This window comes from Prosopis cineraria, unplaced genomic scaffold, assembly GCF_029017545.1.
Source record: "Prosopis cineraria cultivar Desert tree isolate PC_DT_omini unplaced genomic scaffold, ASM2901754v1 PC7, whole genome shotgun sequence".
NCBI lineage: Eukaryota > Viridiplantae > Streptophyta > Magnoliopsida > Fabales > Fabaceae > Prosopis > Prosopis cineraria.
Genome location: NW_026555338.1, coordinates 36,681,382 through 36,704,684, shown reverse-complemented (window position 1 = coordinate 36,704,684; position 23,303 = coordinate 36,681,382). Strand labels below are relative to the sequence as shown.

The window sequence follows — 23,303 nt, the reverse complement described above, 5'->3', positions numbered from 1 at the left end:
AAATAAAGTTGTTATTGTAGTTTGTTATTTTAAAAATTTATTTTTTTAACAATAAAAATTATATTTAATAAGTATCATTATTTGTTCAACTCTTATAATTTATGAAACAAAAATTGTTATTATTTAAGTAAAAATTATGATTGATGCTTGTTTTTTAATAAAAAAATTACACTTGACAAGTTATAATTTTTTTTTCAATTCTTATAATTTATAAAATAAAAATTATTATTCCTTAAATAAGAACTTATGATCAGAGCTGTTATTTTTAATAAAAATAAAATAATTTTTTTATTTTAAAATTTATTAACATAAAAGTTTTTAAAAATTTCAGTAAAATTATAATATTTTAAAAAATTAAATTGTCATCTATATAATTGATGAATTTTATTATCATCTTTTCTAAACAAAAGCAAAATAGGGAAATTAAGGAATAGGCTCTTTTATTATTATTTTTTCTTTAATTAGATATTAAGGACAGTGGAATGACATTTCTTGCTAACAAACAATTAAATTGATCTTATTTAATAATAAAAAATTGGAAATCACAGGGTCCTTCAATAATTTGACCTGAATAGTGAATTTACTATATGCTTTTATAGTTAAATGATGAATCTCAGCAATAAATTGGTGAAATACTTTTTATAAAAATAAATTATTGAAAGTTATAATATATTTGACCAGGAGTTAAATTATTTTCTTTATAAATAGACAAATTTTCACTTGCAGGTTAATGATTAGAAAATAAGTCTAAAAAACAGTGTAATAACCTAATAGAAATCATAAAATAATATTTTTTTTATAAGCAGAAACCATGAAATAATATTTATTTTCTTTATAAATCGACTGATCTATCGAATTATTAGTCTTTGCAAAGATGCAAATTAAGAAACATGAATATCAAGTCATGGGAAGTCAGGTGTCTTTAACAAGTTAAATTTTTCCTTTTTTCTTTATAAATAGACAAAACTCATTTATAAATTAATAGATATGAAGTTGCAAACCAAGAATCTCACCACTCAAAAGACATTTGATCTTTATTTTAGTATCCTCAATTATTTCGGTAATACTGAATTAATTCAATTTTTTGATCTTCCATTGTCAGTTCCCCATTGCCGTAAGAATAAAACATCGTCTCGCACTATATGATGACCAAATACATCGTCTAATATTAATGAGTGCGTAATTTAATTGAACTTATTTTTATATTTAAAAAATTTATTTATTAATTGTATTTTGACTGAAATTAAACACTTTAAATTTTTTCACTGTGGAAAAAAATAAAAAAATTTAGAAGTAAAAAATTATGAATAATGCAACTTTTAGTCCTTTGTGTTTGTATAAATTGTAAATTTGGTCCATCACAATTAATTTTTATCAATTCAATCTTTTATATTTTATAAAAATATCAACGCCATCCTTGGTCTTTGAAGAAAGATTAAGACTGTTGAATTATGATAATATGACTAACGGAATTATAATATGACAATTATGTAAGTTAATAAAATGAGAAATAAGTTGCTGATATGGATAAAAATATTAAAAAAATTATGAAATTAATTGTCCAAACGTTTTCTTAGAAAAAAAAAAAAATCTTCAAACGAAACGCACCCTCCCACGTCAAGCGGTCTCTCACTTTTGTTATTTATTTATTTCATTTTCTTCTATTAAATTTCGTTCGTCTCTCTCGGTCCTCTCACTACTTCACAATCATGCTTCACTGTTTCATCATGTGATATGTTTGGATTAAAATGCCCTGATTGAAAAACCTAAGGGAATATTAGAAATTATAAATTACAAAGTAGCTTGAATATAAAAAAAATAAAAGGATTAAATTATTTTTTCTATGCTTTTATAACCAAATTATTAAATTTTATATCTAAAACATAACAGTTAATGTATTTAACTTTAAATTGTTTGGTCACAGATGTATTGAAAAAATCACTTCATGAGCACTTATGTATTTTAGATTATTGAATACTTTTCACTAATGACTTCTTGAATATTTTTTTCTTTTTGTTGAGGATTAAAAGTTGTGTTATCTTTGAAAAAATTAAATAATATTTGTATCTTTGGGAATGTTGACTACAAAATTGTGCAGGGACTGTTGGTGGTACTGGCGGTATAGACGTGAATCATGAGCTGTTTGAGTTGTGTCCGGAAGGACATTATCCTTAAGAACTATTCTGACACACTGGGATGACGAATTGACAGTTTTTCAAGATTTAACAAACACTTCTTGCACAATACAAAGGCACAGAACAACAGTACTAACAGAAGGAACTTAGACAAAGAGAAGTCGGAGGAGGAGGAGAATGCCTTGAAAGCTCAAGAGGCTAGTAAGCTATTCAGTCTGAATGCATGCCTATATATAAGCCAAATCTTGGACTCGAATGTTGGGCATTCAACCAACGGAGTAAAGGCTCGATTTACACAAATGTAAAACACATTTAAGCTCTTATCTGGAAACATTGAGGAGACAAATATGTTTAGGAAATTAATCTGGTTAATGGCCAAAAAACATTCATGGTTTGATTTCAAATTTCAAACAGCCAAAAACTGAGATTTTTTGATTATTTATTTATTCATTTTGTAAAAATAATCCGATAAAAGAACCCAATACTTCTTGAACTCATATAGGAAGGGTGAATCGGCTGATTTCAATCGCAACTGCCCTGAGTTGGCCTGTCCCATATGCATGAACCTACCTTTTTTCCAAACCCATTTTATTAGTCCACTTCATTCTTTTGTATTTATATACTAAAAGAGTTCTTTATTTAGACAATGTGAAACTTTTCACACACACACACTTTTGACACACACACAACAGGCACTTCCAATGATTAAAGGGAAAGGAGCATAACATATTTATAAAAGGAAAAGGGAGTATTTATTTTAGTTTTATTTATAAAAAAATTATATGATTATTGTGTCTATTAAATACTGTGAAGGTTATTAAATATTAAAATATTTTATTTTTAAAATAGGTATATTTAATCAGGTTGAAGTTGGAAACTTGCTGTTTTTTTCGGATAAAGTTAATTAAATTTAAAATTTTTATTGATTTCAATAAATTATATTAAAAATAATTTATAAATAGAATCATGTAAAGTAAATGGCAGGGAGTATGATAAACTAAAATTAGTTTGCGCAGTTAGGACTTTTATTAGTGAGTGGTTGTAAGTTCCGATTTGAATGTGGTAATTTAGTTAAGAAACGTCTACTTTTTATCTTCGATGAGAGATAATTTCACTCATTGGGTTGCTCGTACCATTTTGCTTTCCCAACTGACATGCTTTGACTGGGGTGAGTCCATTGCCTCCAAAGTCCAGATAATAACTAAGCTATGTTATTGTTAGTTATTTGCTAGTCATCATCTAAGCCTAGGAAACAGAAATAGGGGCAACCATCATTACTGCTCTCAAGAAATCAGATTCCTCAGACTCTTATATGTAATTATTGGCCAAAAAAGAAAAACCCCGGTTATTAATTTGGATTGTCACCTCGCATCTCACTAACGTAGGCAAAGCAAAAGTAGCAAGCTACTTTTAACAAAAGGGGTAAATTTATTTCCGCGTGCCTCTTCAAACAAGATTCTCAGCCTTAAACTCATCATCAGCTATCTTGTCAATAAAATTGAATATTCTCATTGAAAATATGAGGGAAGGGAGATAAAATGGGAATAACGTAAATGGAAAGCATTGATAGAGGCGAGAAGAATCCACATTTATGAACAATTAATTGAATATTCCCAGTAACCAGTGTCAGTTGCGCATGCTGAAGCTACCTCACGTAACGCAGAGATAAGCCTGACCATCCCCTTACTTTAATAAACACTAGTAATGAAACACGAATTTGCAAATGATATTTAGCATAATACTTACATCTTCTTCCTTCTACTTTGCCATGCCCAAGGTTGTCACAGACAAAGATGGATCCTTTGCTCTCACCTTTAACATCTCTGGCATTGAATTTTGGCCTTATTTGGCAACACCACCCACCAATTGTTTCATTGAACAGCCCTCACCCATGAAATGCTTGGTTTGTCCGCTCTTTTGCATTCCACCCATCATCCTCTTCCTCGCGATTCTCAAAAACAAGACCTTTTTTTCTCAAGGCTCAGTTTCGATTGAGCTTATAACAAGGAACTAGTTCTGAGAGCAGATTCATTATCCAACGAGACACTGATAAAATACGCTGCTATCGACATGGGAGAAGTACAATTAAACCAAGAAATCCAAAAGCTTCTTGATGTTGACTTCGGCAGTCAATCGCAGCCGTCCCCGTCTTTTCCTTGGCGATTCAATGCCCATGGTGTCGCCGACAATGACGAGAACTATAGACAGTGGTTAAAGTTTGGAACGGTTTTGTCCGATTGGGCTTGACACGTCTCATGAAGCATCCAATCGACAGTCGTAACGGTTATGCGGGGTCCGACCGCCAGTATTAATCGTGTGCGTGGTCGGGAATAGGGGGATTCTGCTGAACAGTGACTATGGCGAGCTGATTGATAGCCACCAAGTGGTTATACGGTTGAACAATGCGACGGTCGAGAGGTTTGAGAAAAAAGTAGGGACGAAGACTAACATTTCGTTTGTAAACAGCAACATTTTTCATCCATGTGCGAGAAACCGAGAATGCTTCTGTCATCCACATGGATCATGCGTTCAAATGTTTTTTGTACGTATGCCAACCTGCACATTGCGGGATTACACTGTGTGCAATTCATCTCACGAGGCGCCACCTGTGGTCACTGATCCAAGGTTCGATGTGCTCTGCTCGAATTGCGTGAAGTACTATTCTTTGAAACGTTTCACTGAGCAGACAGGGAAAAGGTTGGAGGAATGGAGCTCTGCTCATGATGCAGTTTTCTTTCATTACTCTACTGGTATGCAAGCTGTGATGATGGCTTTGGGAGTATGTGAGAGTGAGCATGTTTGGTTTTGGCAAGTCACCTTCGGCTAAACATCATTGTCACACCAACCAGAAGACCGGGCTTGATTTGCATGATTATGAAGCAGAATATACCTTTTACAGAGACCTGGTCCATGGACGGAGGCCTATATCATTTCATGCGCACAGCTTCAAGATTCTTCACCCAACCATGTATCAATGACATCTTATTATCACCGTCATTGCCGATTGAGTGGTGGTGGTGGTGGAAAATGTAAAATACTCCTTTTTCTCAGATATTGAAGGGTTTAAAAGGTTAAAGTGCTGAGTGTGAGACCTTAGCTACAGAAGACGTGAACTGAAAACTACTCGTAAATTTTGTCCAATACTGGAAAGCAACATGGATTGAAGATTTTTTCGGTGTCTGGATACTTCTCGTGTACTAATGAGAGCAGATTCGAGAAATATCGAGTGTAAATTCTGAATAGGTTGACAAACATCTTGACTCTCTTTTGTTCAGCCGTTTGTTTCAATCATGCTGGAGCATGCAACTAAACCATAAACCATAATAACATTGTCTAGGATTATCTATTGGAACCCTTGCTGAGATGCAAGAGCAGCACAAAACATTTACTTACACAAGTTAGTGACCGTTGACCTACATATACCTCAAACAGGGAAACGGCAAACATTCCACCACTATACTGCTATACTATCACAACATATTATACACACACATCAAAATAGCACCACCTTGATCCCTTACTACCAACAAGAGTTGTCATTAAAACCCCTTCAGAAAAGGTCTTGGGCTACCTTCTGTCCCTTTCTCACTCTGCCCTGTCCATCACCATGCCTCTCTCTTCATATTTCACTCCTACCAAGTAGCTTATGCGCACCTGCGAAGAATAAGAGCCATCTCAGAAATAGAAATTCCAACCGCAAAGAAAAACCACTCCGGTGAAATTCACCAATCAAGGGAAGTTCATTTCTTTTTGAGGTAGAGATTGTGTTTGGCTCATTGTTGAGTGGTTTGTACCTGCTTAGGATTATAGACAGCGTACTCATTGTACTCCAAAGGGCTATCTTTGTTCTCTGAGGCAACTAATCGACCTGAGGGAACCTTAATGTCATCTTTCCAAACAAAATGTTCTGATTCATCTGTTTTCTTCCTCCCCAACCCCTTAACCCCAACTTTCTTTTCTTCCAAAGTTTTCGTTTCCTGTCTCAATAAACAAAATAACTGAGTGGAATACAATTATAATAGAATCAGGAAATGGCCGTGGTAACAAAGTTGTTACCTCAGGTGGGTTTTTCAGCTCTGTAATCTCATTTCCTAGGGAAGCAATTGCCAGAAACAAGAAGCCTTCTGGTCTGTCCACAGCCGTAAACCCATATCTTGCAGCCTCGGCAGCAGCATCAGAACAAACTATAGCTTTCCCAAACTGTCGAGAGAGAGAGAGAGAGAGAGAGAGAGAGAGAGAGGATAGGCCATGCCATTAGGAAATGCGCATACGTTGGACAGTATATTGTAGTTGAATGAGTTTGAGTACCATATAGCCCGGACTGGTAGAGAGCATATTGCTGGCAAGAAACCCTTGTGCAAGTGCCTCAAAAGATTTGAGCTTCGTGAACCTGACATTATAGAAACAAAATTTGTATATTTCATTCAAAAGGAACCAACATGAAATCACATAGGATTAATCGTGTCTTACCACACCAAAGGAGGACTTTATTAGGCAACTTTACAATGTCTTCATAGGGAGGGCAAGCCCTGGATTCTACCGCAAAGATGTTCCCTACAGACACCCCATAATCCTAAATGCATACAGAAGTTAACAACCCAGAAATAAGCATATCCATATACAACGTGATATAAGGAAGGTTCTTAATCTTACAACGTCCCCAACTCGTACAGGTTCGTAAGTTTTCTCCAGGTATTTCACTATCATGTCATAATCACTAGAGTTTTTCTCCAATGGAGAAATAGAGCAACCCAATTTCTTGTATCTGTCCGATAATGGATCGTCAATGGTAGAGCCACTCGTATCTCCTATGAGGTGAGAAGCCACGTTTATGTCTCGTATACTCTCTAATGCAGAAGCAGCCTGGGAAGATTAAGACAAAATGGAATTGAATATTCAAGATAAGTGGTTGAATTGTGAAGGTGAATGCTTAGTTTGGCCTTACATGATTTGCAATGTCCTGATAATCTCTAAAATTAAAAGGTCTTGTGGAATGCATCAGAGTGAACCACCTTTGGCTAAAATCCGACCAAAGAACCTCAGCTTTTGGCCCTCCATCTTTCATTGATTTCACCTTCTCTATGAATTCTAGCAGAACCTCCTCACCTGATCGAATTCAATCATCAATCATTCCGAACAAGGCATTCTTATTGACATAAAAGAACGAAAAGTAATGGGGATTAACTCAATTAGTAAAAAAATATTTCTTCTAAACAACTGCGTCCTAGTTCTATGAAGAGAAATTCAGACTTCGATTCCTAAATGCCGCAGGCTAATGTGAGGAAATGTGCCCTTAAGATTGCTCAAGGGATAACCTAGACAAGGATAAGTTGATAGTAATTCCAAAAACTAGAAAAAGGAAATGAAATGGTTGATGCTCACATCTTTTCAGGTGAAGATCTGTAACCATCCCCATGGAAGGTCAGGGGAGTCATAAGCCATCTCCATCAATGCATACCTATATCCGATGAAGGTCATTTCAGATCCCTTTTCAAATTGAAGTCACAAAAGTGTTGAGAAATGTTCCGTACCTATATATCTCCTGGCTGCACAAAACTTTCATCAAATTTGCAACCAAAGGCTCAAGTTTACAGTGTATTGCTGCTATCCCTAGCTGCCGAACAGCTAGGGCTCCATGTCTAACTTCAACCCATCATCCTATGCAGTGACACGAAACTGTTTATCATCTGAAAGTACAGGATTAGATTCAGTCATTTGTGAAATAGAATCATTAAGTACCATGTCGATAGGATAAAACTTGAGTGGTTTCTTCCGAAATTTCTTCTCTTTTTCCCAAGGTTCAAACTCATTCCCCGTTATCTCCTCAAAAAACCTCACAAACTCTTTCACTGCATTGTCCACGTTCTGAAACTCTTGTAGTCGCTCCACTGCGTTTGGATCATCTCCCACTCTCCCTTTCTTGTAGTATAAATGCAAACGATTCTCTGGCACCATTATCAGTTGCATGACACAGAAGCTGCTCCAAGCGGACATTACTAATAAGCTGGTTGTTCCGTAAGTCAAATTAAGTGGAAATAGAAAAACTGAATAAATGGAAATGGCTTTGATATATATTTACTCATTCAATCCTCGTCCCTGATCACAAAGGGAGAAGGCACAGTTGTATAATATCCCATCTTTTTCAAATATCTTTCCACCTTGGTCCTGCAGTTTGGTATCTTTATAGACCCCTCTTTTCCCATAAAGCTTAAGCTGCAATGACATCGAATTTTGTTACACAAAATGATGGAAACTTCAAGTGTTTTTCTTTTGCATTGTAGTAAACAATAGTCAGTAGGAAAGATGGTCTTGTGTACTTCTGCAGAAAGAGATTCAATGGACTCCTCTCCGGGATCTTGTTTATCCCATGGTATCCCTTTGCCGTCTACAGAGAGATCAGAGACAAGATCATAAGCTTCCAAAGGTTGAGGCTCTTGTTTCTCTATGCTGTCATTTAACCAAGCCTCCCTCACCACAGGTATTCCTCTCTCCCTGCAAGAAAAATACTTGAATCCAGTAAGATGTGTCTTGTGTTTCTTCAAATTTTTTTTTTTTTATAAATCTGATCACTTTCTGTTTCTCTGCATCAATCAGGTGTGTGGGTGTTAATCATAGCATACAAACGTTAAAAGACAAAAACACAAATGATCCTGTGCCAGTTCCCTCTAATGTTGCATCACTTCAATATTAGAAACTCTAACGTTGTTTCAATTTTCTGGTTGTATCTCAAATAAGGCTAAAACAGCAACTTGCAGTACCATGTGTAAGACACGGAGCCAAATAAAATAGAAACACTCACATGGCTTCTGCAACTTTGGAAGTTCCACCACGCACTCGCTCAGCAGGCGAAGCCACCAAACAAGTTGCCCCTGATCATTAGTTAATAAACCAATCTGGTTAACAAAAACAGTTGGACCAGAACTACAAATAGGGTTCGGATAAAAGAACATTACCATTTACAGAGTTTGCTACCTTCCCTCCGTGCTTTTCAATAGTTGTTTTCCAATTTTGCTATATAAGCCAAAACAAAATCCAATCGCTAACAGAAAGCAGTAGAAGATGAAAACTAAGTTAAAAGAAAAATGAAGGGCAAAGATTACATGTGTCCGAGTGAGACGACCCATAAGACAAATCATCATCCCAGTGAAAGTCTTCTCTTCTGAGCCTAAATCCCTGTGAGGTCTTCGAATTGGATCTTGATATTTCTTCAAGAACTGCAAACGAACGATAGTGACTGATCAAGACAGATTTTTGAGTGAAAACAATCGGATCTACATAAGGACCACATAGAATAATGAATCACATCTGAAATAGGAGAATTCTGCACAGAATCAGATAGTTTAATGGCTTCCTCTTTTCTGGGAGGGTCTTTTGTCCTGAAGGTGCAACTAGACCACTCGCTGTAAAATCCTCTGCAAGAATAACGTCTCCCATCGAACTCCAGAGTTCCATTGCAAACCGGACATTTTTCTAATGCACCATAAAACATCACGTCTTGGCTGCTCATGTATAAAAATTAAAGTTACTCACTCCAATAATGTAAGGATCTACTGAAGCATTCATTTTGAGGACATCTATATCTTGTCCATGAAAGTTACATATAACTATAACCCCAAATCCTACCTTGGAGCTCTGCATTATTTATATTTATGACTAAAGTAACGAGTAGGACTATAGGAGCGAGATTGTAGAAAGGGAAGAAGGAAAAAAAAGTGTTTTCGCCGTTCACAGTGGAAAGCCATAAGCCATAAGTAAATGGTCTAACCATCTTCGAGTAATTTCAAGATCAGAGCCAGAAGAATCGAGACCGTTAGCTTCAAGAACTTGTCGCATTTGCTCAACAGAAAGGTGTTTATTAATGGCTTTGCAAAACTCATCGTATTCGGCTGCAACATCGGCGATGGATTTGCCATTGGTGTAGCTGTCTTCTCCACTTTCTTCATGCTTGGGCTTCTTAGGAGAATGCTCTGCTTCGTGTAACTTGGACTCTGCCTTCTGCTTTCTCGTCATCACCTTCTCTTCATCCCCGTGTGCATGCAGGTGTGCTTGCGACCTCGCTTCGTGAACCTTCATATCCCCAAATCACTTTAAACGTACGTGAAACAAGAGAAACGTACTAGAAACATTAAAACTTCCAACAGGTCAAGTTACAAGCACCCTTTGCGATTGCCCTTGCCATGAAACTTCAACAGAAGATATATATATATATATATATATATTATATCTATCTTATATCAATATATAAAAACCTCCTTTTCTTTTCCTTTTTAATTTTGTGGGCTTCTCTTTCACAAGTTTGTGTCAAAAACCAGAGCATGTGAATTAATTAGAATGTTGAAAAAGAAAGACTTGACGATTTTGGCGACGAAGAATAGAAAGAAGCAGAGGAAACGAAGTGTACCTCCATGTTCGAGCTCATTTGAAAGTGAAGGAGCAACCTAAAGTGTGGAAAAACAAGGGAAATCTGGGAATAGAGCAGAAGTTTAAGATTTAGGAGCAAGACAAGGCGTGCACTAAATAAGCAATGCGAAGCTAGTTGACGAAGTCACATGATGATAAGCTCGAGGCGCGGGGAGTACAACCCCGAACTGCCACGTACAAGGAGGTTTCCCAAGAAACATGTCGTCCTGCCGTTGCGACAACATGCCACGTTTCCTAAGACGTGGGAGGCAGTGACACGTGGCAAAGTGGGTATATTTCGCGGCCTACAGTGTTGACAGGTGGGGGAATGGGGGTGTGGGGAGTGGGGGGCATATATGTCAATCGGCTGCAGTGGGGAACGGTGTTTCGTAATAGGCAAAGATGGCGACGTTGGGCACTGTGTGCTGAGAAGAAAACAGCTTAGATGTGCGGCATTTTATGCCTGGTAGCGGCTTCTCAAAATGTAGCAGATTCAGCTCATATTAACTAAAATATTTAATAAATTAGAGCAGCTTTCGGTGTGAGTTCGAGAGACAGCTGTGGAAAGTGGATACGAATGAGTGCTTGGATAACAAAAGACATCACCAACGTTCAAGTCCACAAAAGTGGCAAACATCAACTGGAACCTTGTGTATAGAAGTTTTCAATTCAATTTAAAAATAAAAAAGACTTGAAAATGTTTTTCTAAAGGAAAAAAAAAAAGAAAAATTACGTGAATTGGCCGATTAGAATTTAGTCTAACTTGTAACCCACAACTTGTGTTCTTAGTTCTAGCTGGATACTCACGTGTAATTAAAAAAAAAAATTGCGTTTAGGATGTAGTGATGGTATGACTTCACTAAAATTATGGGATATCATTCCTTCGGTATATGTTGAGGCTTGGAAGCCCCTCCGACTTAAAGGTGGGAAGTCATGGTTTCAATTACACTCAATTACACTACTTCGAGCTGTCGTGGTATACCTTGGTACATATTTTAGATTGAATTTTCAGAATATTAACGAAGCAATTAAGAAAAAATCTAAAAATAATTCAGATAATCCCAATGGTGGCATATATAGTTAATTTACCTATTAGTGAACAAAATTGAGAAATTGTCATGACAATCTCTAAAATTCTCTTCAATTATATCAATCATTTCGTTAAAATGGTCGACATCATATGTCTTCCTATGATGATCAAATGCTTGATAGCTTGCATTATCCTTCCAATCACTTGTGTTGCTCCTTGTCTCTCCATGTATGATCCAACAAGTACAAGTTGGATCAATCCCATCACATATTAAATGATCTTTCAATTTTATTGATCTCACTTTTTTTTCATAGCAACATTTTAAATAAAGGCATATAACTCTAAGAGGATCTTGATCACGACAAAATACAAATTTAATGAACTCATCCACACTATCCTAATATTCTCTAGATAGCTAATTAACCGACATCATTTATGATTCATGTAACTAATATAGTCGTAAAAATTCAAAAAAGAAAGACTTATAATTCAAAAAAATAGCAAAATCCCCACTAAAAGTGAAATAACCTAAATAATCAAATTCAATAATACAACATACCAATTCATCTAAATAAAATTTTTGAAGCATAATGTAACTAAAATCTATCAAGTAATATTGTAATTTATCTTTAGTTTATTTATTAGCTTAATAAAATTATAGTTTCAAAAAAAGAATTTCAATATAAGCATATTAAAACATTTAACAAATACCAAAGAAACAATTAATCAAGAGTTTCCTTTTAAATTTCAACTTCATATTCTTCAATAATAACTACATTCAATTTCAAAATCAACTAAAACTAAAATGAGAGTAATCTAATGTCATGCAAAATTAACCAAGATGACTAATTACTATTATCACACTTAGCTTTGATTGTTATTATCACATCAATATTTTGATTGTTTTATGTGATTCAAAATTAGTCTCGGCTAAGTGTACAAGTGTGTTTTCTTTGATCTGCAAATGCCAAACACAAAAATTTCAAAGATAAAGATCTAACATGAGACTAAATTCACAAAAAAATTAACTATCAACATAGTTTATCTATATATTATTAATCCCAAATTATTCACATAATATATATAATTATTTGTTTAAAAAAAAAAAACTAGAGTGCAATGTGCAACGGCCATGAAGGAAGATAAGGTGTGGGGTGACGTGTGGCAGCAAATTATGGGGGCAACATGTGGAGTCGAGATTATTAGGCGATTTCCTCAAGAACTACGACAATAGCTTTGATTTCCTGACAAATCGACTGCTGTTCTTCATAGGCAAAGCGCAATTGCACAGCAGCACCTGTGCCATTTGACAAATTGGCGAGCTTCAGGTGATGGTGGCAACGTCTTTGCAGACTGAGAGATAATAGGAGAAGAAAGAAGAAATAGCTCGCGAAAGCTAATAACAAGAGTGTAAAATCTGCTTACATAAACACAATTAACCACCAAATTTAAGGTAATCAATAATATAATTCAATAAAGATTACTAAGTTTGTCAAATTATACAAATAAAATTCCTAAGTTTTTATAATGTAAAATACTCCCATAAATCATCAAACATGCACGAATCAAAGTTAAAATGTGTGCAAAAACATAGGATTCCAAAAACAAGTAAAAGCATTTACAAAAAAAAAAAGAAATTAATTTTGTGCCAAAATGACACATGCGCTGCGGTTTAACACTCCTATGCCACAATTTGTTGCTCTATGTCATGCACCGCAGTGCATTGTACGAATCTAACAGCATTTTATTGTCAAATGACAGCACCAAGGATGAACTTTGATGCATTTCAAATCCTTTTTCGACATTTGATTAAGGTAATTTAGATGTTTTTACAAAAAACTTTCTTCTAACTTTAGCTAATGGCACAAGTTTCACAATCAAATTATTTTTCTACAAAAAGTTGAACACCTAAAACAAATCTCACTCCTTTTTCATATTAACTTGCATCTAGGGTATCCAAAATCTAACACATGTACTACAAGCCTACACCAACTCTTAAACCACACTCAATGAATCAATTTGGAATTATGCAATACACAACAGCTAATCAAATACACATTTTACACAAATTCACCACTCAATCCCTTGATTTATAAAAATAAGAAGGGGGAGATAATTTACATAAAATCATTAACATCCAATTAAACACAACTCAATTGCACTTTACTCTATTTGCACTAATATTGGGCCTTATAAAAGCTTTACAACCATATATTATTAGCTTAGGGCACGGAATACATAAAATATTCTCAATCATAATGCAAGTAGACAAAATAATGGAATGAAATCCTAGTTGAAAAATTAACTATCAAAATACATATATAAGTAAATCTAGAGGTCTACCAGTACAATTTTCACTCAATCTTAGGCCTCTAGTCATTTTCCTAACCTTGGTAAGATGAACTAAACCCTGAAAATATTAAATGATAAAGGGTGAGTACAACCACTCAATAATCAAGATCAACATAGCTTATATAGTTGCATATCAATTAAAAATAGATGTAAATGGCAATAATTTCTAATATCAAACACATATAGTAAATATAGCCTCAGCCATGACAATAACAACTATGTGACTAGGCATGCAATCATTAAATATATCATAATTATACATATCTTAATGTCACCAAAATAACAACCTTGCACCCCTTAAATACATTGGACCACAATAATAACAACCATTTAGTCGGAACTAAATGTATGATCAATGCTAGCTTTATACCCTCCTGTTACTTTTCAACATGAAACTGATGGCTTTTAGTGGCTATGTTCGTAACTCAGACTAACTTAGCCTTCTACTTGTGAAGAGTTATTAGATTAGGGTTAACTTTTTCACTTATGTACCATGGTTTCCCCCAATACAAACAACTATAGGATGTTATACCCCTAATATAACCTCCTCATAAATCATTAGAGACTAGTTAGGTTTGGGTCCTTAAAGAATAAGTAGGATAGTCCCTGAATCAACTATAGAATAATGGCTACCTCTTGATTCCAACAATTATTACTAAGGCAAGCTTCTAATTCCAACGGTAAGCCGCTACTATCACGTGGATTTATCAGTTTACTCCTCTTCCTAAGTAAACTCCTACAAATGATTACACTATGCATATATTACACATATTATGCAATTCAACCAACAAGCATATCATATCTCATCCATAACATATTTTTTCACAATATAACACATACCAAATATCACATTCATCATTCTTCATATGCTAAACATCACGCATATGGGAAAATATGCACATTATTCTTTAAATTCAACACAAATTCACACATTGTCAAATTTGCATTAAATGGTTCTCAAGTGCCCATATAATTTTCAAATAATTTCATTCATCTAATAAGTAATTGACATATAACTATACAAACAAGGTTTCCCCCTGATTACCTCAAACCTTTGAGAGGTCAAAAGTTTATCCCTTAAAATACCAACTTTCAAAACTTCTTCTTAAGCTTGAATAATGCCAATTGGGTTAATCTATAATCATATCACAAGGATAACATTATTATCCCATTTTTGGGCAATTTCTAACATCATAACTTCACATACTCTCTTTTGTAAAAGTCATAAACTCACTCTCAATCATATTTAATGAGTTTACTAAATCCCAACAACTCACATTATCATTAATGAACTATTAAGCTACCATTAATGGTCACCAAACACTTTCAACTCCCTAATAATGTAAATTTTTTGTCATTAATGGCCCTCAACAACCAACTCTCAATCATTGATGTGGGTTTAAATACTCTAAATAGCCATCATTACATCTATTTTTGCTAATGGGTTCAGATCCATGGCTTATTGGGATTGAAAATCACTCTTCTAACTCAAACTCTAACTTAACTCCTCATAAAAATAGAAGGAAAAGAGAAGAGGAAGATATAATGTACTTCCCTTGTGAGTTAGGAAGCTCTAAAATGTGTCCAATGGTTCCTAAGTTTGTGCCTTAGTAGAGCAACGGATGTGCTCTCGTTTTCTCTTTTTCCTCCTGTCTAGTTTTCCTAATGAAGCACAATTGATTTAAGTAAAATTTTAGCTGTGCACCGCGGCACACATAACTCATGATGTGACGCATGACACAGAGAGGTCCAGCCTTCATTGGATGCCTCTATGCACTGTGGTGGATGTTCCTTACACCGCGACATGTGGCACAGAGGACCCTTCTTCAATTCTTTCTCAACCTTTGATACCTGAATGGCTTGACTCCACTTCGGACCCATATTTAGGACTAAAAATACAACCGAATACACCTTTTAGACATCTCTACCCATACACTACATTAATAAATTTATTACTCTCATTAATCTTAATTAATCGGGTTTAAATTTCTAGAATATTGCAAAGACTTGTAATATGAACTACCAAAAAAACATTTTTATTTTTTTAATTCACATTTTGAAAGGCTTACAAAAATTATTTTTAAACTTTTTAAATTTCACCTTTAGGAGTGCTTGTAAACCCCAACAAAGTTTTAATTTTTTTTTAATTTCAGCTTTAGGATGAGCTAGATCTTACTTCTTTTGAAGTGCTCATTTACAAAGTACTTCCAAAATCTTTAATATATTTTTTATTTGATCTTTAGGAGCGCTCCTAAAGAGTAAAACCACTTTGGTAGGTTTCACCTTTATTTTTGGTACCTTTTTTTTATTTAAGCATCCTAAAAAGTAATTTTTTATAATAGCGGATCCTTGATTAGTTGAACATTTGGTTGTATCAAATGAGACCTATCTCATCCCATGATTCCATGTTTTAAAAAAAGTCTAGCATGATATCCAATTTGAAAGGTCTCAATTTAACTTTGAAGGTCATGGATTAAATCTCATTGTCTATATAAGGATCTTATTAATAGATGATTTATAAATATTTTTATAAATCTCCTTTAAATCTCAAGGCATGCATTGACGTTGTGAGCCTTTAGGACGCAGTTCCTGACCAAGCTTTATTTCCAAAAAAAAAAAAAAACTCAACTCTCAAGGGTTATACATCCTAAAACCTAGGATATAATCCTTTGAGATGGGCTCAGATGAGATTCTTTTCTCATTTAATTTTTATAGTTTGGAGCATGGACCCTTATTTCGTGCCCTCATCAACTGAAGAATCCATGGATGCATCGGATATTATAGTTGTGAATTCAATTGTGATACTCTACAAGTTAAAATACACTCTTTGTAGTTCCCAAAAACAAAAAAGAAAAATTACCGTGTAACCTTAAATAATGTAGCCAATTTAAATATGGTACTTAATTGTGATCTTTCGATTTCTCCATTCTCCTCTTTAACACTTCTTTACCCGATAAAACATATATGGTGAGGGTCCCTTCTCTTCAACAAGACAATAACAACCAACCAAACATTTCCCTCCGTTCTCGATCTTCCTCACGTGGATTAAGGATTACCAAATTTTTAAGGAAACACGATCTCTTTTACACACACTTTCATAATCACCATTTTGGCAGTTTTTTCTTGCCTAGCTGATCATCTAATCCCTTAACTATCGTGAGAATGTGAGACAAGCGCCATTCAACTTTGAAAGTTAATCTCCTTCAATCCAAATAAATCTTGGATGTTACCCGCACACTCCCATTTATAACCTGAAAGAGATTCTGCGGATATTAAAGGATGTAGGAAAAGGAAAAACTAATGCACTTTTCAACGTTGGATGCTGATATTATTGCTTAGAAAGTGGTAAATTAAAATACGTCAAAAGCTCGGGGCTGCCCACCACAATTTCCAGATGTGTCACCAAGATTAGAATGTACGTTTAACACTAACATATCGTCAATCTTCAAAGGATTCAAGTGTTCTTTTAATTTCTCTGTTTAAAAATCCCATGCACACTTATGTGCGAATCGATCCAAGGCAACAATCAGCCTCTAATATATACACTAACCTGTCCAATACTTAAACTCACTGCAAGAAAATAGCACGAACAAACATCTGATATATATAGTCTGGTTTGTCAATCCGTGTTTGCCATGAACAAGAAGGAATCATGTGGCAAAAAGCATATCCATATCTAGCAGAAAATTGGTAAGTATTGAACGAGTTTAATTAATAACAGCAGTAAAACTCCTTACATGAAGATTACCATTCAGTCATGAAGAGGATAAATTTGATCTCCATTGAAGACGTTGCAGACATTACATTAGCAGTACTATCTATTTCATCACTTGATGTGAACATATTATTCTACTCTCGCCTTCACAGTTGTAGAGAAACAATGCCACTAGATATAACTCTTATTCTCCAATCTTCATAGCAATTATGAAATGAAATCATGCGCGTGTGTGATTGTGTTCGAAGGGAAATTGCATTTTTATTCCTTGACCTACAGTTTAATTACAAAATTGGCATATAAATTTTAAGTTACATAAAAAAAAAAAAATAAGTTCAGTGTGAGAGACTGGAATAAAAATAAAAACATCAAATCTTAAGGTTATGAGCTAATCTTATAATCAAACCTTGATGTTCAAGGAAGTGAAATGCAGTATCCCTGGGCAAGTAAAGAATGAAAGAAATTAAAGCCGTGTTGAAGAGGTGATCAGATGAGAGCTACCAATTAAAGTTAACATTGTTGAGAGGCATTATTAGTACTAATGGTGGAATATTCCTTGTCATGGTCAACAAAACGAGGGGCGTGACCTTTTCCAAAGGATCTGATATGATCATGGAGGGATCTCTTGTGCTTGAAATCAGAACCACAGGTGCAATACCAGAACTTGCCACAGTTCTTCTCGTGAGTCCTCCAATCTCCTTTAACAGCGAAGGATTTGGCGCATTTTCTACACACAAAGGGCTTAGAACCGTGCTTCCTCTTGAAGTGCGTCTGGAGGGTTCTGAAGTCCTTAAGCGGCTTGCCTCTTGGATGGTTGATGTTGTTCTTGCAGTCTGGTGCACAACAGTAACATGGCAGCCTCAGCATTGCTGCTGGTTGTGTTCCTTTCAGTGACTCTGCTCCTTTCCTGTACTCCGATCCATGCCCCCACATATGCATCTGCAAGTAATTAGTTTTGCTGTTAAATTTAGTGTTGTATGTAATCGGAAACTAATGAGGCCGCTTTGTTTCTATATTTTTAAAAGTTCTTAACTCGGATGCATAATAATGTCTTGTTAAAAGTTGATCTTTCAGATTACCCCCTCGATCAGATCCCTACAATGAGCTAGATCATCACAACTTGGAATAATAACATATATGTTACTTGGTGATGTATATGATGGAGCTCAATTACACGTCAAATTCTCGTCAGAAAGCTACAGTAAGCATGGTGAATTGTGTCTCTCTCTGAGCATGAGAATATCAGTAGCAAGCTTAAAAGAAGGTATTGAGCTAAATTAAACCCCAACAACATTAATACAAAGAGAGTATAAAGTAGCTGAGACGCCTGTAATAATGCAGTAATCATGATTTATACTCTTTTTGCAGTTTATTTACAAATGACTTCTAAATAACTCACCAAAATTAAGATGAGTTAGTTAGGATAATAAAATTATTTTATAAATAAATCATTTTCCAGTTTTGCCTCTAAATTTTAAAAAAAGTGGTTCCACATGTGAGAAGAGTTTTCTTAAAAATTGAAATAATACACTACTTTTTAGAATTTGTTGGAGGGTATTTTTAAAATTGTGCATCAAAGGTTAAAAAAAATGAGGGAAATACATAAAAGATCAAGAAAACTTTCTAAAATATAACTAATAAAAAGAACATGAGAGAGTACCTCCTCCGTTTCACAGTATAGTTCTTTTAAGGTTATTGCAAATAATTAAGAAATACAATAAATACATAGAAGTAGAGACTACATATATTACCCACTTTGCCTTTCATTTAAAAGTGTTGAAGGAAACAAGGGTCTACAAGAAAATATTTATAAATGTTGTTTTGAATTTTTAAAAAAACTTATAACGTGGAGGAGGGGGGTTTCTCCAGAAAGACGTATATTGTGAATCATAGAGATTTGAGTGACATTTATATCCATCTTCAAAGGTCATGTGCTAGTGTGATTCCCATCACGATGTGCACCCTACAATCTGGGTGTCTGACAATAATTCATTCATTTATGAAGATCCTTTATGGTATTTCAACCACAGAATAAACAAGAGGAAAGGGAGGCCCTGGAATGATTATACCAGGAGTCATTATTACAATCTCTTTAAAGTCTCCATTTGTTTTCTTTTAATGCATTTCTAACAGGCGAATCCATGTACAATGATGGCGTTTTTTAATGCCATTGATAGCGCCATGAGTATCTTATAGAGCCGAATTCTTTTCGCCGTTTAAACAATGAAATGCTACGGGATACAGCTAGCTAGGACATCTCCAAGTAATTTTTTTTCCCGGAATATGAAACTAAAATATGCATTGATCAACATTATTAATAATCAAACCATGCAATCGAAAAAAATCCCTTCATCATTCTCCACCTCACGAGCATACAAAAGTTGGGGCCAAGATTAAGATTAAAATTTAAGAAGATACTTAGCCCCAGAACCGGGAGGAGTCCAGGATGAGATACTTGGAGGGACAAGAATTGGAAAATAAAAAAGAAATGGGAGGCTAAAAATTCTTGAATATTTTTACAAATAAAAAATATATAAAATATAATAATTAATGAAAGCCTAGGGCTCAATGGCCCCTTCCCCCGGATTCGTCACTGTCACTGAATTTTCCAACATCCATAATAAATTTCTGTTTCCAATTCACAACATAATTCCAAATGAAGGAACAGCTTTATTGTGAAAATCCGGAACAGTATATTAATGAGTTGCACTGATTATAATTACTCCCCCCTCAAAGGGGGTCAGCTAATTATGATGCCTACGCTTTTTTTTTGGGGGGGGGGGGAGGGGTATGCATGGAAGCACAGAATTAATATATATACATATATACATATTTTAAAAAATAGCCATACAAAACATAAAAAAATAATCCAATTTCCCCATCTCAACAAGTGATGATCTATATCTGCTTATCTACGTGTATTTGTATAAATTTCATTTCAAACTATAAAATCATAAGTTTGGACAGAGAAATTGAGATTTAAAAAAAAAAAAAAACTAACCTGCAAGTTATTATACCTATTGAAGGTCTTGCTGCATATGGAGCAAATAAACTGCATCGGCCCAACAAGGATCTGTGCTGGAGTTGGTATCCAAAACCTTCTCTCAGTGTTCGAATTCTTAGAGCTCCCTTGAGAGCTTCTATTATTCACCAGTTCATCTTCTTCTTCCTTCACATCCGAAACTGTCTTAATCTTGTCTTCGTCGTCGTCGTCAGCCTCAAAACCTGTGTGTTAGGTAATCCTATGTGCAAAGCCACAGGCACCTGCTCATCTAATTCGTCCTTCTCTTCTTTAATTGCTCCAATACTACAGCCTTCCTCTTCTGAGGGCTTTTCACTTACAATTGGCAAAAACTGGATGGTCTCTTTATTAATCACAGAAGATGGAGGAGGAGGAGGATATGAAGATGGTTTGAGCCATTCAAAGAAAGTTGGAGCATGAAAGTTCATATCCTTGTCTTCTATACTGCAATATTCCCTAAAATCCATCTTCAGAGAGAGAGAGAGAGAGAGAGAGAGAGAGATGGAGGGAGGGAGGGAGGTAGAGAGATAAAGCTGTGAGAGTTCTTGGGTTAACTACCGAAATTCTCTCCTCACAAAAGGGCCATGCTGAATCCAGACTTGTGACAATTACCTGCACTGCACTTATAGGGTTTTGCTTTACGAAAGATGTCAGTGGAGCTTTCCCTTTCCTTTTTTTCAGATAATTTTAAATTTAAATACATGTATTTTTGTAATGGTAACGCTACAATAAATTGATGTGGACTTATCAAGCTGAACTATGCAAACAGTAAAAATATACTTTTACACGCATTTTAATGATTTTTTTTTGGGCCAATTGAATATTATTTATGCACTAATAATTAAAGGCTTTGATTTGTTTCTTTTTAAGAGAGGAGAGGGAGGGAGAAAATGGTGGGGGGTGGGAAATGACGTGCAAAACTAGACTCACTGATCACTGACTAATCAGTACAGAAAAGAATTGTCCTACAGAAGAATTCAATAAAACTACGTACTGATTAGTAATTGATGGCAACGGGAAGAAGCTTACGTATGTAAATGAAAGTTGACCCAATAGCGCACAGATTTTCTCACATATTGACATTTAGGGAACTGAGATCGAATGGAACACAGGCGAATTTGGTCAATACCTAAACGGAGAAAAATATTTTTTATAAAGTTTAATAAATATATTTTACAATTTTATTTTTTTAAAATAAAAATATAAATTTTTAAAAATATCTTTCATTTCATGCTCTAATCATAAAAGAATATATTAAAAATATTATTAATATTTTTGTCACAGTATTTTATATCTTAAGATGTTAAATCCTCTTAAAAAAATATTTTATAATTTAAAATAAAGATATAATTAATTAGATGTACTCGAACAGTAATTAGTAAGGACTTGGAGGGAATATGTGCTGCATGTTTCGTGTTAGTTAACTTAATTCCTTCAAGTCAATAAACTATTAATCAAGAGGAAAATTGCACACCTGACTCATGATGGCTAGCAGCCTCATTTTCAATTGTCAGTTCGGCACGTACTCCACGCGCTCCGACAAGGCGAGAAGCTTCCCATGTAGTACTGTATCTCAAGTTATTCAAACAAAAACAGCTTAATTCTCCTTAACTAAAAACCCTACACTTTTAATACTCCTTTTTTTTTTAAATATAAAATATTTTTAATTACATTTTATTTTTTAATAAAATAATTATTTACTTTTAAATTAATCATCTTTTTTTATATTTAACTCTATTAAATAATCTATAATAAATATAAAATTATTATTAATAAAAATATTTAAAAAAAGATAATGATCATATTTTAAAAAATTAAAAATACTTATATTTTTAAATATTTAACTCTTTAAAAATTATCTTACATATTTTTAAATGGAAAAAGTATAAATTAATATGTATGATTTGTCACAAAATTCTCCTCATGGTATAGCTAATATGCACGCATCAATGATCACCAAAACACGGTCAAAAGATTATACTCTTTGTGCAATCAAATTTAATTTGAGTGTAATATGTCACGATCGATGTATCGACAAACTTTAATTTTAATCAAGTTTATATACTTGGTTCATCGGAGACTTCCAGTTTTTTTTTTTTTTTTTCCTGGTGAGAAGCCTATGAGCCTATGAGACTGACAGGTGTATACTGTTTTCTGACATTTATGTTTTGCTGATACTGCGTGATGATCATGTGGTTCCCACACAATATACATGGACATGACCATGAGCCCAAGTAAGTTAACATTGCACGGAGCTTTTATGTTTGCCAATATCCTGGGCGGTAGGTGAAGTCGTCAATCATGAGTAATGCTCATTCTCATCGTGCAAGGCTTTACCAAATCAAATGAAGGCCGTGTGTGTGTACTGTAAAGAATGAACCTACTGTATGTGTAGCTAGCGCGTCCTTCAATGTAAAGATAAAATTGTGCAGCTTGTAATTGATGCTTCTGAGTGCGTCTTTGTGCAAAACAGGCTCCATTACGAGACCACCGTTTCAACGCTAGCTATCTTGTTCATCAATCGTCCCAAAAACACCTGTTCATCATTTTCCATATGATGTTATCACTAATTTGCCTGTCTTGATCAACAAACTTTAGATCATCAGTTGTACGTCTAGTTTTCTTGCGGGTGCCTAGTTTACTCTCTGT

General features: G+C 34.6%; 1 protein-coding gene and 2 pseudogenes across 1 annotated transcript; 1 reads left to right on the top strand and 2 right to left on the bottom strand.

Moving 5' to 3' along the window:
• The first annotated feature begins 3,903 nt into the window (after positions 1-3,903).
• On the top strand, positions 3,904-5,113 carry LOC129316805 (beta-1,6-galactosyltransferase GALT29A-like; annotated as a pseudogene).
• Positions 4,553-10,646, bottom strand: LOC129315053 (protein ADP-ribosyltransferase PARP3). Its single transcript, XM_054958562.1, is given in 21 exon segments — positions 4,553-5,789; positions 5,930-6,112; positions 6,192-6,335; positions 6,444-6,457; positions 6,460-6,525; positions 6,606-6,708; positions 6,789-6,998; positions 7,081-7,241; positions 7,518-7,550; positions 7,553-7,593; positions 7,667-7,784; positions 7,787-7,793; positions 7,875-8,112; positions 8,215-8,348; positions 8,453-8,627; positions 8,935-9,004; positions 9,089-9,146; positions 9,236-9,349; positions 9,439-9,634; positions 9,901-10,220; positions 10,537-10,646. Coding segments are annotated over 20 exon segments (2,442 nt in total). The 5' UTR covers positions 10,209-10,220; positions 10,537-10,646; the 3' UTR covers positions 4,553-5,720.
• A 6,933-nt stretch (positions 10,647-17,579) lies between these two features.
• LOC129316354 (zinc finger protein WIP3-like) lies at positions 17,580-21,246 on the bottom strand (annotated as a pseudogene).
• Between the last annotated feature and the right edge of the window lie 2,057 nt (positions 21,247-23,303).